This window comes from Carcharhinus amblyrhynchos, unplaced genomic scaffold, assembly GCF_965287045.1.
Source record: "Carcharhinus amblyrhynchos unplaced genomic scaffold, sCarAmb.v2.hapA scaffold_39, whole genome shotgun sequence".
Taxonomy (NCBI): Eukaryota; Metazoa; Chordata; class Chondrichthyes; order Carcharhiniformes; family Carcharhinidae; genus Carcharhinus; species Carcharhinus amblyrhynchos.
This window is the reverse complement of record NW_027649780.1, coordinates 3,636,083-3,657,975: the sequence shown is the minus strand read 5'-3', so window position 1 is coordinate 3,657,975 and position 21,893 is coordinate 3,636,083. Positions and strand designations below refer to the sequence as shown.

The 21,893-nt window shown below is 45.9% G+C and overlaps 1 protein-coding gene and 1 non-coding gene across 2 annotated transcripts in view; one reads left to right on the top strand and one right to left on the bottom strand.

Moving 5' to 3' along the window:
- The window catches only part of LOC145363526 (uncharacterized), a 28,392-nt gene extending 17,893 nt beyond the window's left edge, over window positions 1–10,499 (top strand). The window contains exons 7-12 of the mRNA XM_080218715.1: window positions 586–748; window positions 3,672–3,693; window positions 5,937–6,039; window positions 6,157–6,293; window positions 9,194–9,318; window positions 10,491–10,499. Of these exons, the coding sequence (XP_080074841.1) occupies window positions 586–748; window positions 3,672–3,693; window positions 5,937–6,039; window positions 6,157–6,293; window positions 9,194–9,318; window positions 10,491–10,499 (559 nt within the window). The remainder of the gene's footprint in view (window positions 1–585; window positions 749–3,671; window positions 3,694–5,936; window positions 6,040–6,156; window positions 6,294–9,193; window positions 9,319–10,490) is intronic.
- Window positions 10,500–10,678: 179 nt separating this feature from the next.
- On the bottom strand, window positions 10,679–10,750 carry trnaq-uug (transfer RNA glutamine (anticodon UUG)). Its single transcript has one exon. It is a non-coding gene; the product is annotated as a tRNA-Gln (tRNA).
- Between the last annotated feature and the right edge of the window lie 11,143 nt (window positions 10,751–21,893).

Genomic DNA, 21,893 nt, shown 5'->3' with positions numbered 1-21,893 from the left:
AGTAGGAGCCTGAATGGTGGGTTACAGATTCCAATACAAATGGTCATTGCACTATGCTTCTTGTTACAGATTGCTCCCAACTCCTGTCTGTGTATATGGCTGCATATGAAAGTCACTGAGTGTACAATGTTGGCTTCTAATTAATTTGGCAACACACTGGGCCTTGACCAACACCAGTCCAGCATCTTCAGTGATACATCTTCGATCTTTGTACTGCCGACCCGGGGTGCCGAGGTTCACACACAGAGTGCACAGCATCTGTTGTCACCGGGCCCCCATCTGGTGATGACTTAAGCCTACCTCTGCCCTGCAACACTGGCCATACCCGCAACGGAGCATGGCAATTGTTCAAGGTGCGCAGTGCCCACACCTTCACAGTCACATGCATAATCTGTGCCAGCATTTGTCATGATGGGACATTTCACAGACCCTAATCAGGTCACGCGTGGCACCATGGATTGTGTGGTGATGACAGCACCCACAAGTGGGATTGCTGGCCCAAGTGAGGATTGGGATGGTGCTGGGTGTAAGCAGCCAATGACATTAATCTGTCATTCCTTGCTCTTTCCAAACCCCATTGTGCAGATGGATCTTAGACAGACGGACCTTGATAGATTTGGACCGGGCCATTATGGTGGTGGATCGGGAGGCAAAGGAGGTGGCTCAGGAGGTGAAAGGTGTGGTGAGCAGTCAATACCAGTCCCTCGGGAAGGAGGGCAGGGGTCTGCCGCTGAGGTCCAGGAGGTGGGTGAGCAGTCTCCCAAAAGGGTGCATAGAAGGTGGAGGGTGCAGCTGGGAAGGAGGTACAGGCCCCGGAATTTATTTGAGACTGTCTCGGAGGCAGATCTGGAACCTCAGGGGTGGGATGGTCATCGACTCAGTGTGGAGGTTAAGTGACGGCTGCCCTGAACATTTTTGCATCGGGTCATTTCGGGCACCCAATGGAGACCTTAGTGGGGTACACAGGCTTTCCATCCTGCCAGATGAGTGTGGCAGGTCACAGATGTCCTTTGTGACTGGGAAGGACAGTACATAAACTTTGAATCCACTCCCTGAATGTGCAGATGGTGTGTGACCATGTCATGTGGATCATGCATGTCGATGGTCTCTACCCGGGGAGTACCCATGACAGCTTTGCCCTCAGGAAGTCGGATACTTCTGATCTCTTTCAAGACCAGCCCATGCTGCTGGGATGGCTACTGGGTGACAAGGGTTACCACCTAAGGTCATGGCTGATGTTTGTGCAGAGGCCCGAGACCCAGTCAGAAACCTGGTACAACGAGGCCCACACAGCCTCTCAGTCCACAGTGGAGTGGTGCATCGACCTGTTTAAAATGCGGTTCACCTGCTGGGACCCTGTATGTGCTTCATGCTTAATCATAGTTTGCTGCGTTCTGCACCACATAGAGTTTTTAAAAGCTTTCTTTATTAGTCACAAGTAGACTGACATTAACACAGCAATGAAATTACTATGAAAATGCCCGAGTTGCCCCATCAGGCGCCTGTTTGGCTATACAGAGGGAGAATGTTGTATGGCCAATGCATCTAACCTGTACAATTTTGGACTCTGGGAGGAAGCCAGAGCAAATGGAGGAAACCCACGCATACACGGGGAGAACGCCACACAGACAGTGATGCGAGTTGGAAGTCAAACCTGGGTGTGGCAGCAGTGCTAACCACTGTGCCGCCCACATTGCCCAGCAGTGGGGAGGCAAGCTGGAGAAGGAGGAGGAGGAGGAAGGGTGGCGAGGGGGTGGGGTGGACATCCTGCCATATGACGAGCCAGGGGAAACGGGACAGGCAGCGATAGAAGGTGTCCGGCAGGGAAGGGCAATGAACGGTGCCTTAAACGTGGCCCGCTTCACGTAGCTGGCGTACAATGAGGAGGCTACAACCAACACACATCCATCGCACCTCAGGAGTAAGTGCAGCCGCCATTCCATCTTGTAAGCGACCTGGGCCTTCAAGCCACATCACCCTTCCCAATCCCGTCATCCCAGCACTCTGTCTCCCAGAAACATCCAAACCTGTTGATGGGCCTGGGTTGGCAATGGTTGTGAGTCTTGGTTGAAGGCTGGAGGATGACGGTGGCTCAGAGTTGAGCTCACTGGGATCCTGCCCCTGGTGCCATTCAAGTTGGACTCCGACATGTTCTCCAAATGCACGCTGCCAACTTGGCCCACATAGCAGTTTAGCCTGGGGGGCACAAGTTTGTGGGACAATCAATGCGAGAGGGGGGCATTGGCACCAAAAATCTGGTGGATGTTGGGGAAGGTTTGGCAGGGACTGTATAAAACGTGGCTGAGTCTCACAAGGCATAACAGACAGCACATCTACGCATGGGAACTGCCCAACATGAAGGGACAACTCAGCATGGCCAATCAACCGAGCCAGCACATCTTTGGGCTGGGTTATCAACTGGGATTCAAACAATACAAGGGGCACTGAGAGAGAATTCATTCTGTGTGTCCAGGAAATGTTTTCAACCAAAACCCAATAAGAGAAGATGCAATTCTAGACCTCGCCTTGGGAACAAAGAAGGGTAAGTGCGTGAAGTGACGGTTGGGTGACCATATCAGGCGTAGTGATCACAATTCAGTTGTATTTAGCCTTACCATGAAAAAGAACAGAGATAAAGCAGGAATAAAAGATTCAAACTAAGATAGGGCAAATTGTGCAGGAATGAGAAGGCTGACATGTGCTGGACAGCATTGCTAGGGGATAAATCAGTGGAAAACAGTGGGAAACACGAAAAAAGTGAGATTGTGAATCATAGAATCCCTACACTCCAGAAGGAGGTGATTTGAGTCATAGCCGACTCACCTAAACAGCCCATATTTGGACCATTAGAGGAAACTGGAGCACCCAGGGAAACAGAAGCAGATACGGAGAGAATATGCAAGCTCCACACAATCAGTCACCCAAGGCCCGAATAAAATCTGGGTCCCTGATGCTCTAAGAAAATTTACAAAGTTGACATGCTCCCTCCCAAAATAAGACTGGTTCTGCAAATTCTAGATCCCCTGGTTGTCTACAAGAATTGCAGGGGACGATCAAACAGGAAAATAAAATGTACGATAGGCATTAAGAAGGAATCACTGCTAATAGCCTAGGTGAATATACGAACTGCGGGGGCAAAGTGAAAAGCAAATAAGGAAACCAAACAGACAGCATGAAAAAATAGCAAATAAAGTTAAAGAAAACCCAAAGATGTTTTGCCAATATATTAATGGTAAAAGTTAAGGCAAATCTTGTGATCTATCAGCAATGAAGAACGAAGCTCATGTGGAGATGCAGAGGACGTGGGAAGAATTTTGAATGAATATTTTGTCTCCATATTTGCAATGGAAAAGTGTGATGCAGATTAATGCGTCCAGGAGGAACACGCTAAGATAATAGACAGAATAATCGTAAGGAATTTCTCAAAGGGCCAGAAGGACTGTTTCTGAGGCTGCTAAAAGAGGATCATAGAATGCTACAGTGTAGAAAGGGGCTATCTGGCCCATCGAGTCTGCACCGAGTTAGCTGTGCCATGTCTAACATTGCAACACTGACTGCACTCCAAATAAAAACCCGCTTTGTTTGCTCTCAGCTGTCTAGGTTGATCAGAGCTTTAGGTTTATATCAGTATGAGATTTGCTTTCCAATATGATTCTTTCGTGTATTAACAGTCTGTGCTTGCTAATGAGGAAGGTATAAAGAGAATATCTTAATGTATGTGCGCAAATGAGTTAAAATATAATTTACACGATTGTAAAAACTGTTTCTGCCTCAACTAGAACATTTTTTATTCCGAATTCGGCACACTGTACTGTAGGGAGGGTGTGAAAGTATGGCTGAGAGTGTGAAAGAGGTTCACAAAAATAACTTCAGAAATAAGGAAGTACCGTTCTGTGGGTAGACTGTGGAAACAGTTGGACTGTTAGCACGAGTGGAGAGTGTGGAGAGAGGGTTCAAGAGAGATTTTAAAACTCTGAGACACCTGGACAGAGTAGCGGGACAGAGAAACCATTCCCACAGTGGGAAGTGCAGCCGCCATTCCATCTTGTAAGTGACCTGGGCCTTCAACCACATCACCCTTCCCAATCCCGTCATCCCAGCACTCTGTCTCCCAGAAACATCCAAACCTGTTAATGGGCCTGGGTTGGCAATGGTTGTGAGTCTTGGTTGAAGGCTGGAGGATGACGGCGACTCACGGTTGTGCTCACTGGGATCCTGCCCCTGGTGCCATTCAAGTTGGACTCCGACATGTTCTCCAAATGCACGCTGCCAACTTGGCCCACATAGCAGTTTGGCTTGGGGGGGCACAAGTTTGTGGGACAATCAGTGCGAGTGGGGGGCATTTGCACTAAAAGTCTGATGGGTGTTGGGGAAGGTTTGGCAGGGACTGTGTAAAACGTGGCTGAGTCTCACAAGGCATAACAGACAGCACATCTATGCATGGGAACTGCCCAACACGAAGGGACAACTCAGCATGGCCAATCAACCGAGCCAGCACATCTTTGGGCTGGGTTATCAACTGGGATTCAAACAATATAAGGGGCACTGAGAGAGAATTCATTCCGTGTATCCAGGAAATGTTTTCAACCAAAACCCAATAAGAGAAGATGCAATTCTAGACCTCGCCTTGGGAACGAAGAAGGGGAAGTGGGTGCAGTGATAGTTGGTGACCATATCAGGGATAGTGATCACAATTCAGTTGTATTTAGCCTTACCATGAAAAAGAACAGAGATAAAGCAGGAATAAAAATTTCGAACTAAGATAGGGCAAATTTTGCAGGAATGAGATGAGACTTGGCTGACATGTGCTGGACAGCATTGCTAGGGGATAAATCAGTGGAAAACAGTGGGAAACACGAAAAAAGTGAGATTGTGAATCATAGAATCCCTACACTGCAGAAGGAGGTGATTTGAGTCGTAGCCAACTCACCTAAACAGCCCATATTTGGACCATTAGAGGAAACTGGAGCACCCAGGGAAATAGAAGCAGATACGGAGAGAATATGCAAGCTCCACACAGTCAGTCACCCAAGGCCCGAATAAAATCTGGGTCCCTGGTGCTTTGAGAAAGTGTACAAAGTTGACATGTTCCCTCCAAAAATAAGACTGGTTCTGCGAACTCTAGATCCCCTGGTTGTCTACAAGAATTGCAGGGGATGATCAAACAGGAAAATAAAATGTATGATAGGCATTAAGAAGGAATCACTGCTAATAGCCTCGATGAATATCGGAACTGCGGGGGCAAAGTGAAAAGGAAGTAAGGAAACCAAAGAGACGGCATGAAAAAATAGCAAATAAAGTTAAAGAAAACCCAAAGATGTTTTGCCAAGATATTAATGGTAAAAGTTAAGGCAAATCTGTGATCTATCAGCAATGAAGAACGAAGCTCATGTGGAGACGCAGAGGACGTGGGAAGAATTTTGAATGAATATTTTGTCTCCATATTTGCAATGGAACAGTGTGATGCAGATTAATGCGTCCAGGAGGAACACGCTAAGATAATGGACAGAATAATCGTAAGGAATTTCTCAAAGGGCCAGATGGACTGTTTCTGAGGCTGCTGAATGAGGATCATAGAATGCTACAGTGCAGGAGGGGGCTATCTGGCCCATCGAGTCTGCACCGACCACAATCCCACCCAGACCTTATCACCGAAACCACATGCAGTTACCCCAGCTAATCCCACTGACAAGAAGGAAAATTGATCACGGCCAATCCAGTTTACCCGCGCATTTTCGGACTGGGAGGAAACCGGAGCATCCGGAGGAAACACATGCACACGCGGGGAGAATGTGCAAAGTCTACACAGACCCAACTCGGGAATCAAACCCGGGTCCCTGACGCTAAGAAGCAGCAGAGCTAACCACTTTGCCACCCTGCCGAGATCAGGGGTGAGGTAGCAGATGCTCTGAGGACGATTTTCTAATCTTCACTAGATAACAATTATAACGTTTTGGATCCTGTTGGGGAGGATGGCCTATTGGGGGATAACAGCAGCAGCACCAAGGGCAGTGCCACCGTGGCTTGCTTTGGTGTTAAGTGAGTATGAACAAAGCGTACCAGAGCAATAGTTAAAATGAATTATATGGTTAGAGGTACAGATGGGCGTTTCTGTCGACATGAACGAGACTTCAGGTGTTTCCTTCTTGGTACCAGGGTCCAAGATGCCTCTAAACGGGCAGAAAGCATTCTGAAGGGAGAGGGTGAGCAGCCAGAAGTCATGGTCCATTTTGGTACGAACGACATAGGAAGGAAGAGTGACGAGGTCCTGCGGCAGCAGTTTAGGGAATTAGGTATAAAGTTTTAAAAAAAGGACCTCTAAGTTTGTATTGCCAGGATTACTCCCTGTGCCAAGTGCCAATGAGGTTAGTAATTAGAATAAACTTCAGTTCAGTTCATGGCTAAACAGCTGGTGTTGAAGAGAGGGTTTCTGATATCTGAACAATGGGATCTCTACCGGGGAGGTGAGATCTGTACAAGAAGAATGGGTTGGATTTAAACTGAAGGGACATAAATAATCTGTCCAAGGGCTTTTCTAGTTTCACACGGGAGGATTTAACCTAGTTTGGCAGGGAAGAGGGAACCATAGCAAAGGTGAATTAACTGAAGGGGAACTGTAGACTCGAGACAGTAAGACTCAGAGGAAGAGCGGGCAGGGTTGGCTGCTAACTAAAAAGGTGGACTGAAGTGCATTTGTTTCAATGTGATATGAGTAAAAGCTTAAGGTTCCAGGGTACAAATGTTTGACTTGGGATAAAGGGGGATGTAAAAGGCGTGGGGAAGCAGGGCTATTGGTTAAGTGAATATCACAGCTGTGCCGCGGGAGGACACCTCAGAAGGCCCATATTGTGAGGCAATTTGGGTCTAGCTCAGGAATGAGAACGGTGTCGTCAGAACGCTGGGGGTTTATTACAGGTCGCCCAAAAGCCATCGGGAGATAGAGGAACAGATATGTAGGCAGATTTTCGCAAGTGTGAAAGTAACAGTGTTGTTGTGGTGGGAGATGTTAACTTTCTTATGTTGACTGTGACACACTTAGTGCTAGTGGTGTGGATGGGACAGAGGTTGGAAGGAACAAACAGGACGGCTACTTGAAACAGTGTACAGATAGGCCAATTATGGAAGGCGCCGTAGTGGACCTGGTATTGGGGAATCAGTCTGGCCAGGTGGTCGACATTTCAATAGGGGAGCAGTTCGGAAACAGTGGCCACAATTCAGGAAGCTTTAAGGTAATGGTGGACATTAAGTGTAAGTGAAGGTACTAAATTCATGGAACGGCTAATTACAACAATGTTGGGTATGAACTAAATAGTATAGATGTGGGGCAGATATTTGAAGGCAAAACAACATCTGACGTGTGGGAGGCTTTCAAGTGTAAGTTGATAGCAATTCAAGACTGGTACATTACTGTGAGAATGGAGGGTAAGTATGGTAACGATATGTAGAGGGGGCAATGGGGCTGCTGAAGGACATGGACAGGTCAGAAGAGTGGGCAAAGAAGTGGCAGATGGAATACAATGTAGGAAAATGAGAGGTTATGCACTTTGGAAGGAGGAATGGAGGCACAGACTATTTTCCATATTGGGAAATGCTGAGGAAATCAGAAACACAAAGGGATTTGGGGGTCATTGTCCAAGATTCTCTTAATGTTAACGTGCAGATTCAGTCGGCAGTTTGGAAGGCAAATGCAATGTTGCCATTGATGTCGAGAAGGCTCAAATTCAAGGGCAGGGATGCACTTCTGAGGCTGCATAATGTGGACGGCACGGGAGCATATAGCACTGCTGCTTTGTGGATTTGGGTTCGATTCTTGGCTCGGGTCACTGTCTGTGTGGAGTTCATGCATTCTCCCCGTGTCTGCATAGGTTTCCTCCTACAGTCCAAAGGTATGTGGGTTAGGTGGATTGGCCAAGCTAAATTGCCCCTTAGTGTCCCGGGATGCGTAGGTTAGAGGGATTAGCGGGTAAATGTGTAGGGGTAGAGCTTGGATGTGATCGTTGTCGGTGCAGACTCGATGGGCTGTATGACCTCTCTCTGCACTGTAGGGTTTCTACTGTTCTACACTGTTCTGGTCAGACCCCATTTGAATACTGTGAATAGTTTTGGCCCCATCTCGAAGGAAGGATGTGCTGGCCTTGGAATGGGTCCAAAGGAGATTCACAAGAATGATCCCTGGAATGAAGAGCTTGTCGTATGAGGAACGGTTGAGAATTCTGTGCTCTTTGGAGTTTGGACGGATGAGATGGGGATCTCATTGAAACTTAAGAGTCCTGCGAGGCCGGGATAACGTGGATGTGGACAGGATGTTTCCACTCTTGTGAAAAAGTAGAACCAGAGGGCACAACCTCAGGCTGAAGGGATGTCCCTTTAAAGCAGAGATGAGGAAGAATTTCTTTAGTCAGAAAGTGGTGAATCTTTGCTCAGGGTGGAGCCAGTAATGGGTTTGCTGACAGACATTTTATTTAAAATTCTCGGGAAGTGGTATTTTAAACACTGAGGAAATTTCAGAAAATGTCCCCGCAATCACATTGCAGATGATGCAGCGAATGACTCTCCTGATGTCATTTCTTCAGCCCCAGAGAACGATTGCTCAAGAAGACAAAACGCTCAGACACAGAATCCCTACAGTGTACATGGCAGCCATTCGACCCACCGAGACGGCACTGACAACAATTCCACCCAGGTCCTATCCCCGTAACCCCAGGTGTTTGCCCTGTTAATCCCCCTGACGCTATGGGCAATTTAGCACGGCCAATCAATGGAACCCACACCTCACTGAGTTGTACACCGGGTGCTCAGTTTCCTTCCACACACGCAGACACGGGGAGAAAGTGCAAACTGCACACAGGCAGTAACGTGAGGAGAGATCTGAACCCTGTCCCTGGCACTGTGAGGCAGCAGTGCAAACCACTCTGCCACCGTACCAGAAGAGCCACAGAAGTCAGGGTTCCCCTACCGATGCCGAACACTGAGCCATCTGTCTCAATTTAATCTAGAGTTGGATCGATGAGCATTCTGGTTCCACCGCAATTCAAAATCGGATTATCTGATCAAAGACCAGAGTGCTAACTGTTACACCATGGTTTAAGGCAGGAAACCTTTCACCCAGATCTCAGACATACACAAAGTTGCTCAATAATTGATAGGCATCAGTTGAAGGCTTGTTGTTATATGTTGTTATTTCTTTCAACAGTGGAGATAAAGAGAAAAGAGAATATGGAAAGAAAAACACAGACGTTGCAGACATCTGGCGCCAGAGGCTCAGCAATGTGCATTGTAATATCAGTTGAACTGGCTGACCACTTGCCCTCCCGAATCGTAAGTTGTGAAAAAGTTGAACAAAATGTCCTTCAGCAAATCAGCATTGACAGATTAAAGCCAGGTTCCGCCGAGATTTGAACTCGGATTGCTGGATTCAGAGTATAGACCATTACACCACGGAACCCAACAATTGGTGCTGGAATCGTGGCGGGTTTTTGTTTTTGTTTTTTGCTAAAGGCGATGATGGTTTTGCTGAAGGGCATTTTATTTTAACTTCTCAGGAAATGGAAATCTCAGCACTGACGAAATCTCAGCAATTTCCACGCAATCAAATTGCAGACGGTGAAGCGAATGGCCCTCCTGGTGTCATTGCATCAGCCCCAGATGATAATTGCTCAGGGAAGCCACAATGAACAGGGAGTCCGTCTTCATGTGTCGTGTCACTCACTCACTCATCTGTCCCAATTTAAACAAAGTTGGGCGGCGAGAGGTCAGTGTGTAAACTGTTGCACCGTGGAACCGACAGCACTCTGACCGAAGACACCGGACTTTTCTCCCAAAACGCACACACTCAGTCTCTCTGACACACACAGACACATGCACAGACTCACAACACACACACAGTCATACACACACACACATACACACAAACTCTCACACACACACTCTCACGCACACTCATACACAAACTCACACACACACACAGTCATACACACACTCACATATACACACAAACTCACACACACACTCTCACGCACACTCATACACAAACTCACACACACACACACAGTCATACACACACTCACATATACACACAAACTCTCACACACACACTCTCACGCACACTCATACACAAACTCACACACACACACAGTCATACACACACTCACATATACACACAAACTCACACACACACTCTCACGCACACTCATACACAAACTCACACACACACACACACAGTCATACACACACTCACATATACACACAAACTCACACACACACTCTCATGCACACTCATACACAAACTCACACGCACACACACACAAAACACATACACACAAACTCACACACAAGCACACATACACACACTCACGCACACATCGTAGACAAACTCACACATACACACACACACACACATACACACACACACACACACTTCCTCAATAATTGGCAGACTCCACTCAAATGGTTGTTGCTGTGTGACACTAACTGTTCATTTTTTTCAACAGATGAATTAAAGAGAAGAGAAAAGATGAAAAACAAACACAGATGTTGCAGACATCTGGCTCCAGAGGCTCAGCAATGTGCATTGTAATAGCAGTTGAACTGCCTGACAAATTTCCTCTCGATTCTTACTTCGTGAAAAAAAACCTGAACGAAATGTCCTTCAGCAAATCAGCATTGACAGATTAAAACCAGGCCCTGCTGAGATTTGAACTCAGATCGCTGGATTCAAAGTCCAGAGTGCTTACCATTACACCACAGAACCTAACTGTTGGCGCTTGAATCGTGGCGGATTTTTGTTTTTTTTTCGCTAAAGGCGATGATGTGTTTGCTGGGGGCATTTTATTTTAACTTCTCAGGAAGTGGAAGTTTAAGCATTAACAAAATCTGAGCAATTTCCATGCAATCACTTTGCAGAATGAAGCGAATGACTCTCCTGGCGTCATTGCATTAGCCCCAGAAGATGATTGTTCAGGAAGACAAAGTGCTGAGAGGCAGGGAAGCGACAGTAGACAGGGGGGTCCATCTTCATGTGTCGTGTCATTCACTCACTCATCTGTCCCAATTTAAACAAGAGTTCGGGCGAGAGGCCAGAGTGTGAACTGTTGCACCATGGAACCGACAGCACTCTGACTTAAGATACGACACGTTTCTCCCAAAACGCGCTCTCTCTCTCTCACACACACACACACGTACACACACACACACAAACTCACACACAACCTCTTCTGAGCTTCTTTCCAAGGGATTTTGAGCATTCAGTGCAGGAGGCTGGACACCTTTAATACGCAGGCATTAACCTATGCTGTATGTTGGTGATTTGGAGGGTTTTATGGATCTGATGTTGGCTTTGCTTGGAGCACACTACAGATATTTCCTTCACAGTTATACATTATCGTGGTTATCGTGGTTCTTGTTTGTAATTGTTAAAAGATCTTGCGATCTATCTAAACTATACATGTCAACAATATTCTTAAGTAAACTTTGTTTTGAATAAAAGCTCTTCGTTTGTTAGTTCACTCACCCGAAATGAAATATACAGTCATCCATTTTGTTAAGAATAACAGCAAAATGGACTGTTATTTAAATGGTAAAGAAAAATACAGCATGCTGCTGTGCAGAGGGACCTGGGTGTCTTTGTGCAGAAATCTCAAGGAGTTGGTTTGCAGGTGCAGCAGGTAATTAAGAAGGCAAATGGATTTTTGTCCTTCATTGCTAGAGGAATGAAGTTTTTTAAAAAAGCGACATTATGTTGCAGATGTATAAGGTGCTGGTGAGGCCATACCTGGAGTACTGTGTACAGTTTTGGTCTCTTTACTTGAGAAAGATGCACTGGCACAGGAGGGGTCGCAGAGGAGATTCACTGGGTTGATTCCTGAGTTGAGAGGGTTGGCTTATGAGGAGAGACTGAGTAGACTGGGGCTATATAAAGAGGTGGATGGGGGTAAGGCAGTTGACGTGGTATATATGGATTTTAGTAAGGCGTTTGATAAGGTTCACCATGGTAGGCTTCTGCAGAAAATGCAGATGTATGGGATTGAGGGTAATCTAGGAAATTGGATCAGGAATTGGCTAGCAGATAGGAGACAGAGGGTGGTGGTTGATGGTAAATATTCGTCATGGAGTTCGGTTACGAGTGATGTGCCTCAGGGATAGATCTGTGGATAGGTTTATGGATGAAAAGGGATTGGTTTAGGTTAGTGGGTCATTGTTTTTTAACTGGTTGGCGCAACATCGTGGGCCGAAGGGCCTGTTCTGCGCTGTAATGTTCTATGTTCTATGTTCTATATGCATTGGGAATCGGAAGAATATGGGGAAATCATATAGAAACATATAAGATTATGAAGGGAATAGATAAAATAGAAGCAGGGAAGTTGTTTCCACTGGCGGGTGAAACCTGAACTAGGGGGCATGGCCTCAAAATAAGGGGGAGCAGATTTAGGACTGAGTTGAGGAGGAAATTCTTCACAGAAAGGGTTGTGAATCTGTGGAATTCCCTGCCCAATGAAGCAGTTGAGGCTACCTCACTTTTCTTTGTTTAAGGCAAGGACCAAATTAAAGGAATTAAGGGTTATGGTGAGTGGGTGGGTAAGTGGAGATGAGGCCGCACAAAGATCAGCCATAATCTTACTGGATGGCGGGGCAGGCTCGGGGGACCAGAAGGCCTACTCCTGCTCCTAGTTCTCATGTTCTTTTGAAACCTCTCATGCTCCTTCTTGCTAAATTCAATGTAAAGCATTACAGTTCAGTCGTGGAACACCTGGAAGCATCCAATCTGACATAACATTTGGGGGCTCCAGAATTGAAATCTGTATATCTTGATTGATTTGGACAGTGAGTGGTGCACAGATTTGTGTTTTCTTTTCAGCTGCTGTATTAACGTTTAAATAGGGAGTGTGGTTTGGATTAATGGCTCTTTCAGAGGTCCAGAAGTTTTTTGCGGGTGGAGGAACTCACTGGAATTGGCGAGAATTCAGTTACAAATTAAGCTGGCTGGATATGAAAAATAATTTAAACTCTTTGAATTACAGGAGAAAGGAAATGGACGAACAGCGAGCAAAATAATTAAAATGATCTGAATTACAGGGCAAAGGGAATAAAAGGAGGCAAGGGAAAGGGAGAAAGAGAAGTGGAGAGACTTTGAACATTGGAAGCTGGGCTTCAAATGTAAATGTCAGGAATGATTGGCGGAATAATGGGCTCAGGGTAGTGATGAGGATAGCGAGAGAATGAGGGGCAGAAAATAAATCCGGAGATAGAAAAGGCCTGTACAAAAGGCGACGATACAATAATCATGGGGGGTGTTCAATATATAGGTGGACTGGGAAAATGAGGTAGGCAGCGGATCCCAACAAAAAGGTACTCGTGGAATGTCCAGGAGATGGCTTTTTGAAGCAACTTGTGATGGAATCTACTCGGGAATAGGCAGTTCTGGATTTGGTGATATGTATTGAGGCAGAATTGATCAGGAAGTTTAAGGTGAAGGAGCAGTGTCTGCAAATTGTAGAATTCACCAGTTTGAGAGGAAGAAGCTGATATCAGATCTACAGTGTTCGAATTAAATAAAGGTAACTACAAGGACATGAGGGGGAAGCTGGCCAGAGTTGATTGGAAAGGGAGCCTAGCAGGGACGACAGTGGAACAGCAATGGCAGGAGTTATTGAGAGACACAAGAGAAATTCAGGAGGCGCAACAGAAATACATTGCAAGGAGGAGGAAACATGCCACAGGGAGGATGAGGCATTCATGGCTGATGAGGGAAGTCAAGGGCAGCATAAACACAAAAGGAGAAGGATACAAAGTGGCAAGGATTAATGGGAAGGCAGAGGATTGGGAAACCCTTAAAAGTGAGCAGAGGACAACCAGAAAGCAATGGGCGGGGTGGGGGGGGAGGTGGAGGGAGAAGATGAAATATGAGTGTAAACTAGCTAGTAATATAAAATAAGACAGGAAGAGTTTTTTTTCAATCCATAAAAGCTAAGGGAAACGCAAAAATAGCCATTGGACCACTGGAAAATGAGGCTGGAGAAGGAATAATAGGAAACAAAGAAATGGCAGAGGAACTGAACAGTTACTTTGCATCTGTCTTCATGGTGGAAGATACCAGTGGGATGCCAGATCTCCAGGAGAGTCCGCAGGCACAGGCGAGTGTAGTGGCCATCACTAAGGAGAAGGTTCTGGGGAAACTGAAAGGTCTGAAGGTGGATAAGTCACCTGGACCGGATGGACTACATTGCCAGCATTCTAAAAGAAATAGCAGAGGAAATTGTGGAGGCGTTGGTGGTTATCTTTCTGGAATCAGTGCAGGCAGGGATGGTACCAGAGGACTGAAAAGTGACTAATGTAACACCGCTGATTAAGGGAGGGAGGGAAGCAGCAGACGGGACGTTATAGGCCAGTTAGCCTGACTTTGATCATTGGCAAGATTTTCGAGTCTATTATTAAAGATGAGATTGCGGAGTACTTGGAAGTGCATGATAAAGTAGGATTGAATCAGCACAGATTTGTCAAGGGGAGCGCATGTCTGACAAATCTGTTAAAGCTCTTCGAGGAGGTAACAAGAACATTAAATAAAGGAGGACCAGTAGATGTGATTTATGTAGATTTCCAGCACAGGAGACTGTTAAATAAGTAAGGTGCCAATGGTGTTGAGGGTGAGATTCTTCCATGAATAGAGGATTGGCTGACTGGCAGAAGGAAGAGAGTGGAGATGAAGGAGTTTTTTTTCAGGGTGGTAGCCGATAACTAGTGGTGCGCCCTAGTGGTCAGTGCTGGGACCACAACTTTCCACAACACACATTAGCGATTTGGAAGTACGAAATGAAGGCACTGTTGCTAAGTTTGAGATGATACAAAGATATGTAGACAGACAGGTATTAATGAAGAAGCGGGGGTGGGTGGGGAGTGCTGCAGATGGATTTGGACGGATTAGGAGAGTGGGCAAAAAGGTGGCAGACGAAATATAATGAGGAAAATTGTGAGGTTATGCACTTTGAAAGAAGGAATGGGAGCATAGAATATTTTCTAAATGGGGAAATGCTTAGAAAATCAGATGTACGATGGAATTTGGGAGTTCTTGTTGAAAGTTCTCGTAGGGTTAATATGCAGGTTCAGTTGGCAATTAGGGAGGCAAATGGAATATCAAGGGGGCTAGAATACAGAAGCAGGGATGGACTTCTGAGGCTATAAGGCACTAGTCAGATCGCATTTGGAGTATTGTGAGCAGTTTTGGGCCCCATATCTAAGGAAGGATGTGCTGGCCTTGGAAAGGGTCCAGAAGAGATTGACAAGAATGATCCTTGGAATGAAGAACTTGTCGTTGAGGACTCTGGGTCTGTACTCGTTGGAGTTTAGAAATATGAGGGGGATGTTGTTGAATCTTACAGGATACGTGAGGCCTGAATAGAGCGGATGTGGAGAGGATATTTTCACTAGTAGGAAAAGCTAGAACTAGAGGCACAACCTCACACTAATCCTTTAAACCAGAAATGAAGAGGACTTTCTTCAGAAAGAAAGTGGTGAATCTGTGGAAGTGTTTGCCACAGAAGACTGTGGAGGCCATTGAGTGCATTTAATACAGAGATAGATAGCTTCTTGATTAATAAGGGGATCAGGGGTTATGAGGAAAAGGCAGGAGAAGGGGATGAGAAAAATATCAGCCATGATTGAATGGCAGAGCAGACGCAATGGGCTGAGTGTCCTAATTCTGTTCCTGTATCTTACGGCATGGGGAAAAAAGGGTACAGGTGGACATAAGGAGCATTTGGAATATGATCAAAGTGCAGGGAATTTGGGGTAGTGTTTTGGGGACAGGTTTGGGTGCTGAGGAATGGGGGTTAGGCTGTTTGTGTGAAGGATGGGGGAGTGATCTCCCCATTTTCAAATCCTCCACGAGTTTGCACACATCTGTTCTTCAAAGTATCACAGGTGAGAAACCTCATCTGGTTCAGAATATCGACAGATTTCCTTCCCTGGGACACTGATGAACCAGTTGGGGTTTTCCAACAATCAACAATGTTTTTATGGTCACCAGCTGATTCTGAATTCCAGATCGATTTATTCAAATTCCACCATCTGCTGTGATAAGGTTGGAACCCGGGTGCCCAATACATTAGCTGAGTTTCTGTATTAATAGTCGAGTGAAAAAAAACACCAGTCCACATCCTGAGTGTACACACCCTGAATTCCGGTAACCAAGACACACCATATTATATAAGTCTGCAGGGCTCCCGGATTGGACAGCATTATCTTCTTCAATCAGGGAGCTCATATTCCAATAATTCCACCTGATGGTTATCGTTAAAGTCATTAAACATATCTAGCTGCCTCTTTCTGTTTTTCTGCTTCTCACTCTCTCTGTCACTCCTTCTCTATGTCCCTCTGTGCCTCTGTGTCTCTCAATGTTTCTGTCTGTCTCTTTCTGTCTGTTCACCTCCCCTCCACTCTCCCACTCTCTACCCTATTCCTCTGTCTCTCCTGCCCCCTCTCAGTCTCAGTCTACTTCTCTCACTCTCTGACCCCCTTTTACTTACTTGTCTGTCCGTCTCCTTCTCTCTCCCCCTCTCCCCCTCCCCCCCCTCACTCTCCCTCTCACTCTATCTTTTGCTCTTGTTGTTTCCATTGCACTCATTCAGTCTTACTCTTTCCCTTTCCCTCCCGCTCTATTTCTCTATATCTCTGTTTCTCCTGTCTCTGGCTATTTCCCTCTGCCTCGCTTCTTGTCTTCCGTGACCACTTCATCTCCGTCTCTCTTATTACAACTTCCAGCCTGCCTTCCTCTGTCTCCCTTTCTCATTCCCTGCATATCACCCTCGCCATTTTTTCCACTCTCTATCCCTGTCTCTCTTGCTCTATGAAAGTCTCTCTGACTGTTTCTTTTTTCTCTGTCTGTTTCTTTCCCTGTACCTGTTAGAAACTCTTTCAATTCAATTGTTCTCTATGTGTTTATGCCTTTCCCTCTCTCTGCCAATCTCTCGCTATTACTCTCACTGTTGCTAACACTGTCCTCTCTCCCTCTTCCTTTCTCTCTATCTCTAACTATTTCTGTTTGTGAGGGTGTTTTGTTGTTTACAGCATGAATGCCCAACAGAAAGAGGCAGGGGTCTTGCGGTTGTAGTCTCCTGTCAGTGTGTATTGAGTTGAAGAATTGCAGTAAGGGGGCATTTCAGTAGATCTTTTAGCTGCTGTCTGAAATGAGTCTGTGTCACAACATAAATGGCAGTGTTTGTGCAACAGCTTGTGAGTTGCAGCATGAAACCCAATTCCATAACAAAAAGATGCAAATTTACTGACTGATAGCCCAAACCATACATCCGCATCCATATTGAATAAACCATTAATGTCGACCATAAGACAATGAAATTGGCTGAGATAAGAAACAGTAAAATGATGGATTTCCTTCGACTCTCCATCTCTGGGTCACTAGGAGTCTCCCCACTGCTGTGAGCCCGGAGTCGCCTGCGGGCTCTGCTGCCCACTAAAATGTGTCTGACGGTGAGAGCATTGAGCAGCAGAATCAGGACGAATGGGACACGCAGGGTTAGAATGTTGTGGAGGAACTCGATTGCTGTCCAGACCGGAGAATACACAACATCCCATGTGAAATCACAAAACCAGGGATTGTTCGCCAGCAGATATGTGTTTAATAACATAAAATACCAGAAAATGTTCTTTAAAAAGCTCAGCGCTGTCACTGCTCCCAGAACCAGAGACACTGATTTCTCAGTGCAATATTTACTTTTCAGCTTGGGGCAGCAAATGGCCACAAATCGATCAAAGGTGAAAGTGACGGTGAACCAGACAGAACAGTCAGTGGCTGCATAAAGCAGGACAGCGTGGATGTTACACACGGGGACCGAGCGCAGGAAATAAAACGTTTCCCAATAAACAATGGGAATGTGTCTCAATATCAGATCGAGGATGACAACCAGCAGATCCCCCACTGACATGGCCACTAGGTAACAAGTGACACATTTGGACAGACCACAGTTTCTGCTTGTCAGTGTCACAACTGTGATTACGTTCACTGTCAGGAAGGAAATAAAAGATAAAATTAGATATGATTCAGGGGAAGAAGTTACCATTTAGACTGAAGCTGGGACAAAATTTTAAAAAACGTGCACATACACTGAATCACTTAAATCTCTTTTTTATGGTCTAGCACGTCTTTTGGAGTGTGAGAGGAAAGTGGAACATTTGGACAATCCCATGTAGACACGGGAAGAAAGTCCAAACTTGACACAGATAGTAACCCAAGCCTGGGATTGAAGCCAGGTCCCTGATGCTGTGAGTCACAGTGCTAACCACTGTGCCACCATGCTGCTCTAGGGTAGGGACAACATGGTATTCATTTTGGAAAGAGTTTTCCGGGGGTCCTCAGCATTGACCCTCACTCAGCTGCAGGTAAAAAGTCTCTCTACCTTGTGGGGGATTTGGAGAGTGAGAAGGTTGTGGGGGTAACCCTGAAAAAAAAAATCAGATTGGAGTCCTGTAAGTAATAACCTGTCACCTTTCAGACAGCTTACTGACAACCCCTGCAACAGAGCTGGTACCAAACAGTGCTGGTTTCACCCTTTCCTCTAGACAGTACCAGCAGTTGGCAGAGCAAGATCCTAATGACTCGATGGCTCAGAATCTCTATTATATTTACACAGGACTGTACCCTGGAAACCTCAGCATTGTGACCGCTGTTTGCACAACACAGGAAGAAATAGTAAGCTCGCACTCGAATGGTACAGAACATAACTACCAGGGTGTGCTTTCAAAGCTTCAAGGTTCAGTGTATAGCTACCGTTCATAGTGCCCAGTGTATATGCTGCTGCCCCACTATGCCCATGAAGCACAGTGAGTCCTCTTTCAGTAGGAAAGTTGCTGATCTATGCACCAGGTAAGAAAAGCTCAAACCAAGGCTGCTATTGTAAGGAATTTGTACTCAATATGTAAGCATGTTAGTACTTAGAGAATTTGTACTGAATAATTGTACCTAAACTGGATATGAAATACGGAAGCACGGATAGTATTAGAATGTCTTCCTTGAAGTAGAATTAGGATGGGTAATCAAGTATAGCTGATTTGTAACCTAATATAATCAAGTGTAGCAAATGTGATCAAAGCAGGAGACCCAGAGAAGTAGTATAGCAGTTACTTATTAGCAAATGCAACCAATAGTCCCTTGGGGGGACAATGGACACAACCCAGCTGTCCAGCTTGAGATTGACCGTAATAAAAAGGAAGTAATAAAGTGAGCATGTTTTTCTTCACATTCGGCCTAAGTCAGCTAAACCACTATTATTATACAAGCAGAGTCGTAAAGATAAAAGCAAGGGATATAACCACCATGGTTTCAAGAAGAAAAGAGAGGAAACAGGGAGTGACCAATCTCAAGCAAAACAGATAAAGGGTCAGTGGGTCGTAAAAGCGAGATAAGGATCTTGAGGTATGGAGCTGAAATGTGCTTAAAAGCCGATGGCTCGTTGGAGTGTTCCGGACATCCCGGCTTTATTCTCTTGTGCTGGAAAATAAAGTCTACTGCTTGGAGGATTACAACTCAGACTCTCTGTTTCAATCGGGTTAAATAAGTTGTCGTCTTGGGGAACCACGACACTATCAAAGTAAAACCAAACAGCCTGCCTTAATGACTATTGTCCAGTGACAATTATATCCATTATTATATGATACAGCAAAAAATTAATTACAGCGTGAGTCAGTTCCAGCTTCCCAGATTTCCTGGGTCTACTACAGTTCACCTATCTCTGCAACAAGTCCACAGATGCAATCTTCCTGGCCCTACAGTCAACATTGTAACACTGACTCCTGTTTATCGACTACAACTCAGCCTTTAACATCATTATTCCAATGAAACTCATGTACAAAGTCGGTGGTCTGGGGCTAGGCTCCTACCTCTGCAATCTGATCCTGACAGACAGCAATAAATACGGACAGTCAGAACACCCCCTCCACAATCACCCTCATGAGCGGTGTCCCACAACATTTTGTCCTCAGCCCCTTACTATACTCCTTATACAGCAATGACTGTGCAGACAAATTCCTCTCCAACTTGATATCCAAGTTTGCTGCTGACACCACTGCAGTGGGTCAGATCTCAAACAATGATGACACCAAGAACAGGGAAGAGAAGTAGAATCTGGTGAACTGGTGGGATCACAGTAACTGGGAAATGACGGGGAAGTGATGGGTTTGGGTTGGTCGTAAGAACATAAGAAATAGGAGCAGGAGTAGGCCATCTAGCCCTTCGAGCCTGCCCCGCCATTCAATAAGATCATGGCTGATCTGAAGTGGATCCGTTCCACTTTCCCACTTTCTCCCCATAACCCTCAATTCCCTTGCCTACCAAAAACCTATCTACCCGTGTCTTAAATATATTTAGCGAGGTAGCCTCCACCACTTCAATGGGCAGAGAATTCCAGAGATTCACCACCCTTTGAGTGAAGAAGTTCCTCCTCAACTCCGTTCTAAACTGCCCCCTGCCCCCTTATCTTGAGGCTGTGCCCTCTAGTCCTGCTGTCCTTTCTGAGCGGGAAGAACCTCTCTACCTCTACCCTACCCATCCCCTTCATTATCTTATACGTCTCTATAAGATGCCCCCTCATCCTTCTGAACTCCAACGAGTTCAAACCCAGTCTATTCAGCCTCTCTTCATAGTTCAACCCCCTCATCTCCGGTATCAGCCTAGTGAACCTCCTCTGCACTCCCTCCAAGGCCAAAATATCCTTGCGCAAGTGCGGCGACCAAAACTGCACACAGTACTCCAGCTGTGGCCTCACCAGTGCTCAGTGTTGGCAGGGATCAGGTCATGGCAGAGGTGGGTTTGAGTGGAATGTTAGAATGGAACCAATGTAACAACCGGCAGGATGGCATTAGATCTGTTATAGTGACCAATGGGAACAAGCTGAAAGCTATCTAACCAATGAGAAAATGATGTGGTGGTCAGCTGACCACTACAAGTAAGAAGGTGCTGGGGTTTGTGGGAGCTTGGAATGGCCCAGGGAGAGGACTCGAGTGTTAGAGTCTTGAAGTTTCCTTATTAAAGCATTTTGTTTGCTTTACACGTTGGAGTAAGTTTTGCTTCATTTTCTTGCCAAGAACTGAAGAATCCCTTCTGCTGGATGTACATGGAATGCCGATGGTTGGTTGGGGTGGGGAGCGGAGTGGGTGGGGGGTAGGGTGTGTGGAGCTGTCCCATATGGGGCACCGTCTGCATCTTTAAAATAAATTCCGAAGTTACAAGAGGTCCCCCCCCCACCGCCTTCTATTTCTTTCAGTCTAACTATGATCTGAAGTAAGCGATTGAAATCAGTTTGCCAGATGGTGACAAGCACAGCACAATTCTCCAGCGGAATAAGCCTTCTGGACAATTGCCGGGGAAACCCATAACTATCAGGGGTGCAGCAAGTACGATATTACCTAGCCCCCCTTCCCATTACCAAGCATTACCTTCTCCCCCACGAACAGGACCCCCAGCCCATGCTCCAATCCATTACTATTCAAAACTCTGCCTGCCTCCTCACATTTACGAACAAAGAACAGGAAACAGGCCCTTCAGCCCTCCAAGCCTGTGCCCCTCATTGGTCCATTTGTTTGTATCCTTCCATTCCCAGTCTGCTCATGTGACTATCCAGCTAAGTCTTAAACGACCCCAGCACGTCCATCTCCATTACCCTACTTGGCAGCGCATTCCAGGCCCCCACGACCCTCTGTGTTAAAAATGTCTCAGTTAATCCTCACCCCTCTCACCTTGAGTCCGTGACCCCTCGTGATCATCACCTCCGACCTGGGAAAAAGCTTCCCACTGCTCACCCTATCTATACCCTTCATAATTTTGTACACTTCTATTAGGTCTCCCCTCATTCTCCGTCTTTCCAGGGAGAACAACCTCAGTTTACCCAATC